Consider the following 14302-nt stretch of genomic DNA (forward strand, 5'->3'; position numbering starts at 1 on the left):
GGTTTTTCTCATCGCCCTTAATAACCCAATCTTATAAAACTACTTTCTCTCATAACTCATACTCTAAGGTAACTCTTCTCATATCCATTGAATGCTTTCGACCTTAGACCTTACCTCTCCCGACCGATGCTGCCCCACCCACTCAGCATCTTCCCCATTGCGCCGCCTGCGCACTACCCCCCCCCCCCCCCCCCGGCCCGCGCGGGGGCGCTGCAGCGGCGTGTCCGGGCCGGATGTGAGCTCACCCCCGGAAGCAGAGCGCCGCCATTTTGCTGCAGGCGGGCGGGCGAGTGAGGTGGACGGACGGACGGTCGGCGAGCGAGTGAGGTGGACGGTCCGTCGGCGCGATGCGCATCGAGAAGTGTTATTTCTGCTCGTCGCCCGTGTATCCGGGACACGGCATGATGTTCGTCCGCAACGACTGCAAGGTGAGGCCAGGCCAGGACCGTGATCTGCGGTGTCCCTGACGGGGAGGGGATATCAGGCGTTCACCACGTTGCCTGGCTTGTTGACACTGCGTGGCGGGCGGTCGGCTGGTAGGGGAGGGGGGGGGACGGGACACGGTGGACCACTCGGTGGAGGGGGGGGGCACTCGGAGGCTCGGTGGGCCACTCGGGGAGGGCACGGAGGGCCACTCGGGGGGGGGGGGTCACATGGGTCACTCGGGGGGGGGGGGGGCACGGTGGGCCACTCGGGGGGCTCGGTGGGCCACTCTTGGGGGGGGGGGGACACGGAGGGTCACTGCGGGGGCTGAAGCTCGGTGGGCTTCACTGTCACAGCCCCACCATATACCCCAGTTTGCATTGACGGCGCCGAAGTAGAGATGGCTGAAGAGTTCAAATTCTTAGGAGTCAATATCAACAACAATTTCTCCTGGACCATCCATATTGAAGCAACGAATCAGACGGCACACCAACGCCTCTACTTCCTTAGAAGGTTTAGGAAGTTCGACATATCCCCTACAACTCTCACCGACTTCTCCAAATGCGCCATAGAAAGCATTTTGTCATGATACATCACAGCTTGGTTTGGGAACAGCTCCATCCAAGACCGCAAGAAATTGCAGCGAATTGTGAATGCAGCCCAGACCATCACACAAACCAACCTCCCTTCCATTGACTCCATTTATATTTTACACTGCCTCGGCAAGGCCTCCAGCGTAATCAAGGACCCTGGCCACGCTATCTTCCCTCCCAACGGGCAAAAGGTCTGGAAGTGTGAAAATACACACCTCCAGATTCAGGGATAGTTTCTTCCCAGCTGTTATCAGGCAACTGAATCATCCTACCACAACTAGAGAGCAGTCTTGAACTACTATCTACCTCATCGGTGACCCTCGTACTATCTTTGATCGGACTTTACGATGCACTATATGTTATTCCCTTATCTTGAACACCTCCGTTTAGTAAACCTACACATTCTCCTTGTTGCTAAACACTTTAACTCCCCCTCCTATTCTCATCCTGACCTTTCTGACCTGGGCTGCCTCCACTGTCAGTGAGGCCCAATGCAAATTGGAGGAACTACCTCATATTTTGCTTCTCTAACATATTGACCTCTAACATCAAGTAACCCTTGCTTTCCCTCTTTCTTCATTACTCCCTCATCCTTGTTCTCTGACCAGTCTGACTGAATTTTATCTTTGTATGCTCCGATGCCACCTTCCCCTAGCTAACAATAATCTATTCTACATTTTCCTTGAGCTTTGTCCCCTTTGATGTCTCGTTCTCACACCTTACCGATCCATATCTCTGTGTCACCCTCTCCCCAGGCTCAGTCTGAAGAAGGGTCTCGACCCAAAAAGTCACCCATTCCTTCTATCCAGAGATGCTGCCTGTCCTGCCGAGTTTCTCCAGCATTTTGTGTCTACAATGTAAACGGCTCAATTGTAATCATGTATTGTCTTTCCGCTGTCTGGTTAGCCTGTAACAAAAACTTTTCACCATACCTTGGTACACGTGACAATAAACTGAATGGCCCCATCACACCCCCAGTCCCGGGTGACCTGCGGAGTAGGTGGTGACTCCATCACTTGGTTCAGGCATTGACCCTCACTCCCAGTATCTACATGGTGCCAAGTGAGGTCTGCCTCTGACCGCTGTTTCACTACAGGTGGTCTCCATCCAGTCCTACACACAGATACAATTACCCCTTTGTATAGGAAGGCCTGGATATTTAGACTCAACTAATGAGTAACAAGTAATATTTGTGCTACAAAAGCGGCATGCAGTGACAGTCTCCAACAAGGGAGTATTCTGGATCACTAAGTGCTGGAGTAACTCAGCGGGTCAGGCTGCATCTCTAGAGGATGTGATTAGACAACATTTTATGTTGGACCCTTCTGCAGACTGAAGTGATCCAACTACCATTGGCATACAGTGGTATTACCATTACTATATCCTCCTCCAACAACATTTTGGGAATCTATATTGCTCAGAAACAGGGATGAACTTGTTGCCAAACACTAAAGCTGTAAGAACAAGTCAGACTATTTCCTGTGACACATGAATAACCTAACTACCCAAGCCTTACCCCACTTACAGTGCACAATTTAAGGACGTGAAGGGCTATTTTCTCGTCTGGATGAGTGCAGCTCCAGCAATACTCATAACTTAAGCATCAAGGTGAAAGCTGTTGGCTCATTACCCCTCTCATAACTGTAGACATTCATTGCCCTCTCTCATGTAGCATGGCAACCATGCACTCTCCATAAACTGAGCTACAGTTATTCAACATGACTAGTTTTGCAGTGTTCCCCTGTCCTGTGAGTTTCACCATACCAGGAAGTTGTACACTTATGAATTATGTCACCACTCCTTCAGTTTTTGGGTCTACATACTGAACCCCTCTCCCACCCCAACACAAATGCTCCCTCCTTCCCATGTTGTCTAGGTGAAATACAATACCCACTCTTTTAACACCTCCCCTTTCATCGGGCATTTTGGATTGGGGGGAAAGGAAGACTGGCAATTGTCTGCGTTTGTACGAGAAAGTGTGGAGGGGAGGGGTTGACGTTGATGTAAGACTGGAATTTGTGTCAGAGGTTGGGGAGAAACATTGGCACATTGGAAGTGAAATGTGGGGAGATTACTGCAATATTTTATGTGGGGACTCGGGCATATTTCCACGCTGTATAACTAAAAGAAGCACCACATGAAATACACAATTATTGTTTAATCTATACAAATTATTATTTAACTATCTTCTAGGTTTTCAGATTCTGTGGATCAAAGTGCCATAGGAATTTTAAGAAGAAGCGTAACCCAAGAAAGGTCAGGTGGACAAAGGCCTTCCGCAAGTCAGCTGGCAAAGAATTGACAGTGGTATGCAAGTTGCTTCTCTCGTCTTCCTTTACATGGTTATCTTGACAAATTGATGTTCTTGACACCTGATTTTTGTTTATAGGATAATTCATTTGAATTTGAAAAACGTAGGAATGTACCAGTCAAGTACCAGAGAGAGCTGTGGTCTCTGTCAGGTAAGCCATTCTTGTGCTACATCACGAATGCATTCAATATATTTCAGTCACTCCTGTAATCTTGATGAGTCTAATGCAAATTATTCAGCGTATCTAAAATTAGTCTCTTGCCGCTTAGCTTAGAATGTAGCTCTGGAATAAAGAAAGCAAAGAAACTATGGAGTTTGGATGAAAAGTGAAGCAAATCTTTTAACCGTATAAATAATTGAATGGGAATTATTCAATTCCCATTGGGAATGCTTTTTGACATTTCAGATCTATTTAAGTTAGTGATGATCTTAAATGGAAGAATGAGCACAGTGAGGATTGCAGGAGTTCTGTGTGCCTGATGTGAAGGATAGGGCTAAGGGTAACCTCAATGTGTGCTGAGGATCTGCAACCCAACAGCCTTTGAACAGAAAGTATAGGCTGAAATGTAGTTATTGTCACATATGGATTAGAGGCTGTTTCTATTACGTTTTCATCTTTATTAAAGTAGAAGAATGTGAATCTAGTTGAAGTAAGCTATGGTTTCAATTTACCTTGTAAATCATGTGCAGGCTGACTGCAGTACATGAATTTATTCTGCATTTTAAAGAGCAATTAGTCTTTGCAAGGCAAAAATAGGATTGGCAAGAGTGTGCAAAAAATATTATTGTGCCTGGCAATAGAATGTTTGCAACACCCCTGTTAGGTTCAGCACAACAGCTAAATGTTTTTAAAAAATCATAATTTAATGCTGAATGATGTTGGAATAAATGATCTTCAATAAATGCATTTGGCTCATGGAAAATTGCTGGTAGGTTTAACACACAAGGCAGGCTTTGTATGTCCTGACAACAGCAGCAACTGAACATGTGGCAAAGAAACACCACTGACATGTGTGGACCATCTGTGTGCCAGTCAATTGGCCCAGTTTTATATATTTTAAACTCACATATTGTAAGTCTGAAAAAAATCTGGTGCAAATAGTTAAAAATAGACATGTGTGACTTTGTTGCATTTTGGATTTGTTTCGGAGGAACACTTTTTTCCTATATTAACTGGTTTTGGTTGGATGATTTACCGAAAGCCTCCATCTACCTCATGTGCCCTGAAACAATATCAAACCTTGGATTTGTGAAGTAAGAAATCCCAATATGCTCAAGAGTGTTATTAAAAGTGAATTTCAGCTTTGAAGTCATTGGGCATTTGTCATCATCCAAGATCTTCATGTCATTACTGTGTATCAGTCAAACCTTATTTTGGTCTGGTTTTCAGGAATGAATATCTGTTAACAATGGTGATTAGATGGTCATTACAATTATCTGTTTTGATTGTATGTGAGATTGAGTAATTTGGCAGTTTCAAACCTTGTTTTAAATCTTTGTCCCCTCATTTTGTTCTTTGTTTTCATGACTCTCATAATGCAATTGTTTTTAACAGTTAAAGCAATGAAGAGAGTTGAGGAAATCAAACAAAAGCGCCAAGCAAGATTTGTTATGAACAGGTGAGTGTGAAATTGGGATTTTAAAAGAGATTAAATTGCTTAATTATTTGGAATCTAATTGTCAATATTTTGTGTTCTAAAAGTTTTATATACAGATGAGTAAAAGAATATTCCATGTGCTTCTCAAGTAATTGCTTTAATATCCCATTTTATAGAATAACACTAGAAAGATAAAACTTGGTTCTTACCTGCGTGGGACATTTGTTATGTCCTAGGATGCTTCAAGCCAACAGATTTCAATAGTAATTTGGAGATGTAGACAGACGTGGCATCTAGGCTGCACTTGGTCAACAGATGACCATATGATCTGTGAGATTAATGTTGGCCTTAATACTACTTTGGTATTGCAATGGGTTGTTTATTGTGCAGATTATAATGTAGGTGAAGCCTTATGGCAATTTCTCAGTTGAATATAATGCTCACTCAGGCCTCTGCTCAAGTACATACTTGATGTTTTAAATTTTGAACCGTGAACCCATTATCTCAATCTATCATGCTGCACATCGCTTTAAAGTGAAGGTGTTCTTGAGTTGCAGTGGGAATAAAATTGTGCAGAACTATCGATGTACAGTGACAGTCCGGTTTTTAGGAGTTTTGCATAGTAAAGGAGAGACAATAGTGAGAATATTCTACCTTATAATTGGAATCAAATGCATTCCAAGGTGGAAAGGGCGTGATGAAGGCGAATTCATAACATGTAGGGGAGGTCAATTTGTCAATATGGTTATATCATGAAAAGCAAGGAAAGGTGTGTTTGCATGTGTTATACTGGAAAGCTTGCTACATGTAGGCCAAAATGTCAAAAATTATTTTTGAATAATCAGTATTTATGTAATCAGTCATGTTTGTATTTATTTTTGACGTTCTGTACTGTTTGATTACAATTTCTTCTGGTTATTCGTGATCAGCTGGAATATGCAGCTGAATCCTTATTAGCAAAACACATGTTTTGATACCTAGTGTATAATAAAACTAGATTGCTGAAGTAATGAATATTCTAATTTGTGTTTAAGATTGAAGAAAAGTAAAGTGTTACAGACAAAGGCCGACATCAAAGAAGTCAAACAGAATATCCATCTCATCAAGGCTCCTCATGCAGGTAATGATCTGAAATTTATAACACCCTTGGCGTTTGAAGCAATTATACAAATACTCCAAATCAAATGTATTTAGTTAAAATTTCTTGTGATTTGTAAGTCTCCTGAAAATCACAGTTTAATACTTTTATATTTTCTTTTAACAGACAAGTCAAAGAAATTGGAAGAAAAGATAGTGGAGACTTTGCCGGAAAATATGGAAATGGCAGATTCTTAACTTTTACTGCCGGTAACCAGAAAGGATTGTATGAGATACGTGTGGCCAAGATCCCATTAATTTTCATCTGTCGAGCTGTGGACACAATCAAATCTTAAAATTTATCCACTAGTGACCCAACAATCCTTTGTAAGTTTTTGACCGACATAATTTAAACAGGTGGGATATATCAGATTCACCTGTCTTGTCCTTCCAGGCTCCAGTTGATCTCCCTGACGTTGACTATTAAATATTCATAAAGCATTTCGCTTCCATGAAAGCAGAAAGAGCAAAGATGGTAGATAAGCTGAACAATGGGAAACCGCCTCTGTGGATTTGATTTAAATAACCTCATTATTTTTTCTCCCCATTATTATAAACTTTCTCTTCCATACATATATTTTTAAATGGTTGTTGACTGAGTTGCTAGTTTCAAACGTAGCAGCTGTCGACTAGAAATGGAAAACTCCAGTCCACAGGTAAAAACTCTGTGATATCTTGATTTTGGAAAATTGTGATATTTATGCAAATATTTTGATTCCCCGTTTTCATTTGGTGAATTAAATTCTATATAATATATACTCTGGCTCAGTTCTGATTGATTTCTGGCAGTGTTTACTGTATGGATTGTCCTCTCAGCCTTGTTCATCTCACCTCATAACGTATCATTTACACCTCCCCTTTGTACGTGTTCAGCTTTTATTAAATGCAGCACTTTGTGTTTACTGTCTCTTCTGTTCGTCCCACGTTATTGGTGTTAGTTTGAAGAATTAAGTGCTGGGGACCCGCTTCAGTCTGATCTTAGGCGCTTCTGCGTGGTGCTTAATATCATAATGATTTCCCAGATTACTGATTCATACAGTTCTAATTCTAATTCATTCAAATTCTGTCAAATTTACCCTGTTTGCTCTTTGTTTTCCTGATGGTAATTTTTCTAGATTCAATTTATTGAACCCTATATTCTGGTCGTGTGGAATGTAGACCATTTAATCTTTTTAGCTAATCTCAGATATCTTATTTCTTGTAGTGACTTGATGTCCTTCCTCTTTATTTTAGTGATCAGATTACATGTCAGTGCTTGATGTAGACTTGATGTGTTACCTGTGCAAACTGAAAAGATATGTTCGACAAAGTATAGGCACAAGAGACTGCAGAAGATGAAATCTTGAGTAAAAAAGAGCAAACTGCTGGAGGAACTCAGCAGGTGAGGCAGCATCTGTGGAGGGAAATGGATAGCTGACATTTCAGGTTGTGACCCTTCAGACTGATGGAGTAGAGAGGAGATAGCTGGTAAAAAGAAGTGAAGGGTCAAGATGGGGCGAGAACTAACAATAAAGGTATTTGCAACATGCTCTATTTTTCATTTCACTTTCAAGTAAAGTGTAAGGGTTATTTCTGTGAAGCATGAAAGATGGACATGGGAAAAGAAACAAATTGTGAAGTTGTTCAATAATTATACCATCCCTGTTCAAAACCAAGTACTCTTGTGGTAAAATTGATTCTTTTGCTGGTTTGAAGTATGCATGTTCTATACTATTGCCCTCTTGAGAGATCAAGTGATTTAATGTTCAGAGTTTTTCTTTGAAGTAGCCCTTAAATTGTGTGGTTTGACAAATAATCTATCCATAGGCAGCTTACCTGGTGCTGGTAATATGTGGTGAAGCATTTTTTTTAGCAGGAATGGTTAATAACAAGGGAGAATGAAGAAATTACTTTGTCAAGCTTTTAGTTTAGTTTAGAGATACAGAGCGGAAACAGGCCCTTCGACCCACCAAGTCCGCACCAACACTTTTACAATTTTACATTTACAGCAAGCCAATTAACCTACAAACCTGTACGTCTTTGGAATGTGGGAGGAAACCAAAGATCTCTGAGAAAACCCATGCAGGTCACGGGAAGAATGTATAAACTCTGTGCAGACAGCACAACTCTGTACAGATAGACATTGTCACGATCCAACCTGTGTCTTGCGCTATAAGGCAATAGCTCTACCGCTATGCCACCATGCTGCCTGTAATATTTTATTTAGTGGCTCCAGAGATTTGGGTAAATATTGGCAGTATTAAAAACTACTTTGGCCTGTTTCCAACACTAAGGATTTTAGCTGCTCAGACACATTTGGTCTCCTGGTCAATATGATAATGATTGTTTGGATATTCCTCTTAGAACTTCAATCTCAAAACAAAAATGCTGTTCTCAGACAGTGGTAATGGAGAGAAAACGGAGAAAAATCAAGTTACAGAAAAGCGGGGGTGTGATGGAGGAGAGAACAAAGGGAATAGATGTGACAAGTTGGGTGAGAGAATGAATGACATTGGTGGTGGATGAGAGAGGGTGGGAAAAGTTTACGAAGCACAGCTGAATTGGAGGAGATGAATGAAAACTAAAGGAGATGGAGCATGCAGAACAATGCTGGAACTGAGATGTGGAACAGGGCACTGCTGGACATTGGAAATAAAGCAGTCTGCTGGAACTGCTCAACAGACCAGACAGCATTTGGGAAGAGAGAAAAATGCAGTAAATGTTACATATTGTCGACAATTTCTGATATAAATAAATAAGCCAGAGATTTGAAATGTTAACAAAATGTGAGTCTTGGTTTCTAGTAAGGCAGACGGGGATCCATGATGCTGTTCCTTGAGCTTGTGATGGATTTATTGGGAAAGTATAAGAGATGAAAAACAAGTCCGAGCGGGATGAGGAATTGAAGTGACGGGCAACTGGAAACTCAGTGAATGGAGATGTAAAAAGCAGTAATCCAACCTGTAGATACAAGGAACTGCTGATGTTGGATTACAAAGATTCAAACTCGACCTGGGTTTAGTTTCTCCATTGTAGAGGAGAACACAAACTATTTCATCTCGGTTCATTTGGTGTGGACTCGGTGGGCCGTAGGGCCTGTTTCTGTGCTGTATCTGTAAACTAAACTAGGCACTTCCTGTTTTTATTTCAGGATTGCGACATCTGCAGATTTTTGCTTTTTATTTAGAGACATGTCACAACCAAAGTTTGACTATATTTTTTGTCATGAATTCCATGTTTGCATTTTTAGTGGAACGTATTTATGTAAATTGACATTGGAATAATGTCTGAGCAGTGAAAATTCTCGTAGCACTTCAGATCAAATCCTCAGCTGAAGCCAGCGTTGCTAGTCTGCTTTCCAAATTACTCTAATTTTGTTTTTAACCTCTGGTTTAAAATATTAAATCAAGTTATATTAAAATCAGAACATATGACTTCAAAGTGGTGATTGAATTACATAGTACTGCTTGGTTCAATTCTTGCCCCAGTCTCTAACAAATCTTGGAGCGATAGTCAATAAATGCAGAAATAGACCTTTCGGTCCACCATGTTCTTCTACACCAATCCCATTTACCATCATTATACCCTAATTGTGTATAGGCTCCCATGCCTTGATATTCAGGTGCTGCTTAAATGTGAGAGTTTGCCTCCACACCTCAAGCAGTGTGTTCCAGGTTCTGGAGAGAGAGACAACTGAAACACAATTTTTTAGAGCAGCACAATACTGCAGCTGGTAGAGCCACTGCCTCACTGCTCCTGCTACCTGGGTTCAACACTGACTTTCAGTGCAGTTGGTGGAGTTTGCACTTGTGTCTCCCCCAGTTCTCCAGCATCCTCCCACTTCTCGGAGACATGTAGAGAGTGAGATACAGCATGGAAACAACCTTCAGCCCACTGGGTCCACACCAACCCATTCACATTAGTTTGTTATCCCATTTTCACAACCACACCTTACAGAGTAGGGATAATTTTTACAAAGGCCAACTAACCGGTTGTCTTTGGGATGTGGGAGGAAACGAGCACCGAGAGGAAACCAACCCAGTCACAGGGAGAACGTGTAAATTCCACACTAACCACCCGAGGTCAGGATTGAACCCAGGTCGCTATTTGAATGGCAGCAGCTCCACCACTGCCACCCTAGTCAGTGAGTTCATTGGTCCTCGTGTGCAGAGAAGTAGTAGACTCAGTGAAGAGTTAATGGGAATATAAAGATAATATGAGATTATTGTAAAATTAATGTAAACGTTGCTTGAAGGTGACAAGGACTCGAGCGGGTTCTGCAACCCCAGACCTCTGCACATCAATGCTCCTAATATTTCTGCCATTTATTCTATAGGTTCTACCAGAATTTGACCTCCAAACAGTATTTCCTCGTATTTGTCCATGTTAAAGTCTATTTTCCACAGATGATCTATGTCTGTCTGTATTCTTAGACAATCTTCACTATGACGACACTAACTTTAATGTTGGCTGCATATCTAGCAATTAGACCACCTACATTCTCATCCAAGTCAGTTATGTAACAAACAACAGTTCCAGCACTGATCTCTGCCACGCCATTACTTACACACTTTCACTCAGAAAAACATCCCTCCACAATAACCCTCTGCCTTCTATCAATGTGCCAATCTTGCATCCACAATTACTCCACACACTTCGGATCCATCGTGCCTTAACTGGACCACCTTACCATGTGGGACCTTGTTTAAAGCCTTGCTGAAATTCATGTAAATCACCTCTACAGTCCTGTCTTTCTTAGTTACTTCCTCTAAATAATTCAACCCAGGGGGTTTATCACATATATGATATGGACCAATATTTGTAATACTTTCCTTCAAGATAGGTGCTCTAGAATATCCTTAACTCTCCAGCCTCCTCTGTAGGGAATCAGATTTGAAGTGACAGTAGGGGTGGGTGTGGACTGAAGGGAGAACTATAATTTTCAGATGACTGCAATTGTGGGCTGCATCAGTGAGGAGAGGGAAGCTGAATACAGAGGTGTAGTCAACGACTTTGTTGAGTGGTGTGGGATGAATCACCTGCAGCTCAACACCGACGGAGCTAAGGATTTAATGATGGACTTTAGTAGGAGAGGAAAACCCCTGTCTCTATCAATGATGTGGATGTGCAGTTTACTAGGGAGTTCAAATACCTTGGCGTATACCTGGACTGTAAAGTGGACTGGTCCAGGAATGCTGAGGCCCTGTACAAGACAGCCGGCTGTAGTTTTTGAGAAGGCTCCACTCCTTCAACGTGAAGGCTCCACTCCTTCAACGTCTGCAGTAAGATGCTGCAGATGTTCTACCGATCGGTGGTAGCCAGTGCCATCTTCTCCGCAGCCGTGTACTGGGACAGCAGGGCGAAGGCTGTGAACACCAATAGCATTAACAAACTCATCAGGAAGGTTGGCTCCGTCCTGGGGGCGGAGTTGGATTCATGGGAGGTGGTCTTGGAGGGGAGGATGCTCCTCAAATTGCAGAACATCCTGGACAATACAGCTCACCCCCTCCATGCTGCACAGGTCAACCAGAGGGGTGCCTTCAGCAACAGACTGGTTCCAACAAGATGCAGGACAGAACGCCACAGGAGATCCTTCATCCCTGTGGCTATTAAACTGTACAACTCCTCTCCCTTTTTGTCGTTGGGTAGACTGAGAACGACTCCCCCCCCCCCGCCCCATCTCCAATCTTTTCCAGTCGTCACTTTAATTTCATGTATTTTGTGTTTTTATGACTTGACAGATCAATTTGCCTCCTGGGATAAATAAAGTTCTTTCATATCGTATAAGCACACCTGATGATGATGACGAGGTGTCTTGGAGCATCAAGAAGAAGGAAAGGCCATATAGGTCTTAGGGGTCATACAGCACAGAAACAGGCCCTTTGAACCATGCCCACCAAGATGCCCCGTCTACACTTGTCCCACCTGCCCGTGTTTGGCCAATATTCCGCTGAGGCCAATATGCCGAAAGCCTCCTTGATCACCCTATCCAACTGTGACGCCACTTTCAAGGAACGTTGTACCTGCACTCCTAGATCCCTCTGTTCTACACCACTCCCCAGGGCCTGCCCTTCACAGTGAAGGTTCTGCCCTGGTTTGACGTCCCAAAATCATCTTGCACTTATCATCACTAACTCCATTAACCATTCCTCAGCCCACTTGGCCAATGGATCAAGATCCTTTTGTAAGGTCAAGTAAGCCATGATGTTCAACATTGAGGTTGAATATCATTGACTTTATAAAAGATTAATTGGGAAATATTTTACATTTCCTCATTGGAAAACCCAACACTAAAAATTATATTGCTAACCCCATCACTCAATTGTTTCCCTTGAGTATTGTAACTTGGAGGAAGTCATTCTTGTTTAAGGAAACAAAACTTCCTTAATCTCTTTACAAGCCAATTATGGAAAGTTCACAAATTCTTTGTTTCCTGAAACTAACTAACTTCAGCTTTGACACCTGCACCATTAAATATTTAATGATATCAGTAAAGTGTTACATATCAAATGGCGCAGATTTTCACAAAAGAATTGCAGATGAGGATTTTTTTTAGACCATAGAACAGTACAGTAGAGGAACAGACCTCTGGCACACACTATCCATGCCGTACATCGTATGAGGGTAAACTTATCTCCTCTGACTGTATGTGGTCCATATCCACCTGTTTGCATATCCACCTGTTGCATATCCATATGCCTACCTAAAAGCCTTATAAAAGTCACTGCCATATCTGCTTCCACCACCACTCTGTCCCGCACATCTCTTATTTTAAAGCACTATATAGTCTATGACAAGGGTTCTGAATGTCTATGCCTCTCATAATTTTATATACCTTTATAGGTCTCCCCTCAGACTCCAACATGCCAGAGGAAACAATCCAAGTTTGCCCAACCTTTTAGCTAATACCCTCGAACTCAATTAGTTATCCTCCATCTTGCACTAGCTCGATTCTCATGCAGCCATACAGCATGGAAGCAGGCCCTTCATCCCAACTTGCCCACACTGACCAACATGTCCCATCTACACTAGTCCCACCTGCCTGCGTTTGGCCTATATCTCTCCAAACCTGTCCTATCCATGTAACTGTCTAATAGTTTCTTAAACATTGCAATAGTCCCTGCCTTAGTCCCTAGTTTCTTAAACATTGCAATAGTCAAGTTGCTGCCTTACAGCGAATGCAGCGCCGGAGACTCAGGTTCGATCCTGACTACGGGCGCCGTCTGCATGGAGTTTGTACGTTCTCCCCGTGACCTGCGTGGGTTTTCTCCGAGATCTTCGGTTTCCTCCCACACTCCAAAGACGTACAGGTATGTAGGTTAATTGGCTGGGCAAATGTAAAAATTGTCCCTAGTGGGTGTAGGATAGTGTTAATGTGCGGGGATCGCTGTGCGGCGCGGACCTGGTGGGCCGAAGGGCCTGTTTTTGCGCTGTATATCTAAATCTAAAAAAAACCTCCACTGGCAGCTGGTTCCATCCACCCACCACCCTTCGTGTGAAAAAGTTGCACCTCAGTTTCCTGTTAAATCTTTCCCCCTTCACCTCATGTCTGCTCTTTCTTTGCTTCTACCTGGTCTGATTCATGAACTTCCCCCTCCATTACCCTTTCTAAAAACCTACTCCACTAATTTGTCATTTTCTCCATGGAAATATTCCATATACTTGTAGTATGAATAAGGGTACGGAGCCGAAACGTCATTATCTATGTACTCCAGAGATGCTGCCTGACCTGCTGAGTTACTCCAGCGTCTGCATTTCCTTGTTATCATTCCCTAGTTTAAATCTGGTTAGCCCAGTTCTAAAGTTTTATGAATCTTATTTTTAACCTCAACATCATCACTCAGACTCTTGCTTTCAATGCTCAAAGGCCAATCCCTCCATTCTCTTCTGGTGGATAGTGATAAGTCCAATGGCTCCTTGCCAAATTGCTTCCAGGAATTTGAATCTCTGCCATCCCCTGAACTGATGATGTGCACAAACCTTCAACTTTATGGGCTTATTTTAAGTAGCTCACTCAGAATAAGCATTTTTAATTGCAGTGAACTTCCTGAAAAGGTTTATAGCCTGGTTATAAGTGGGGATAAGCAGGCTCGGCGATCGTTTCGCTCAACACCTTTGCTCAGTCCGCCTTAACCAACCTGATCTCCCAGTGGCTGAGCACTTCAACTCCCCCTCCCACTCCCAGTCTGACCTTTCTGTCATGGGCCTCCTCCAGTGTCATAGTGAGGCCCACCGCAAATTGGAGGAACAGCACCTCATAT

The 14302-nt window shown here is 42.6% G+C and overlaps 1 protein-coding gene across 1 annotated transcript; it reads left to right on the forward strand.

The window, feature by feature from the left end:
- Nucleotides 1–258: 258 nt before the first annotated feature.
- Nucleotides 259–6820, forward strand: rsl24d1 (ribosomal L24 domain containing 1). Its single transcript, XM_078427101.1, has 6 exons — nucleotides 259–428; nucleotides 3210–3323; nucleotides 3406–3478; nucleotides 4883–4946; nucleotides 5960–6045; nucleotides 6190–6820. The coding sequence occupies exons 1-6, from the start codon at nucleotides 348–350 to the stop codon at nucleotides 6258–6260; spliced, it is 489 nt and encodes a 162-aa protein (XP_078283227.1). The 5' UTR covers nucleotides 259–347; the 3' UTR covers nucleotides 6261–6820.
- Nucleotides 6821–14302: the final 7482 nt, after the last annotated feature.

The sequence above is a fragment of the Rhinoraja longicauda genome, chromosome 33 (assembly GCF_053455715.1).
Source record: "Rhinoraja longicauda isolate Sanriku21f chromosome 33, sRhiLon1.1, whole genome shotgun sequence".
In the NCBI taxonomy this organism is placed as follows: domain Eukaryota; kingdom Metazoa; phylum Chordata; class Chondrichthyes; order Rajiformes; family Arhynchobatidae; genus Rhinoraja; species Rhinoraja longicauda.

Coding starts and splice junctions, on each gene's coding strand:
- rsl24d1 (XM_078427101.1), top strand. CDS start 348: ATGCGCATCGAGAAGTGTTATTTCTGCTCGTCGCCCGTGTATCCGGGA. Junction 429..3,209: donor TCGTCCGCAACGACTGCAAG/GTGAGGCCAGGC, acceptor ACTATCTTCTAG/GTTTTCAGATTCTGTGGATC. Junction 6,046..6,189: donor CATCAAGGCTCCTCATGCAG/GTAATGATCTGA, acceptor TTCTTTTAACAG/ACAAGTCAAAGAAATTGGAA.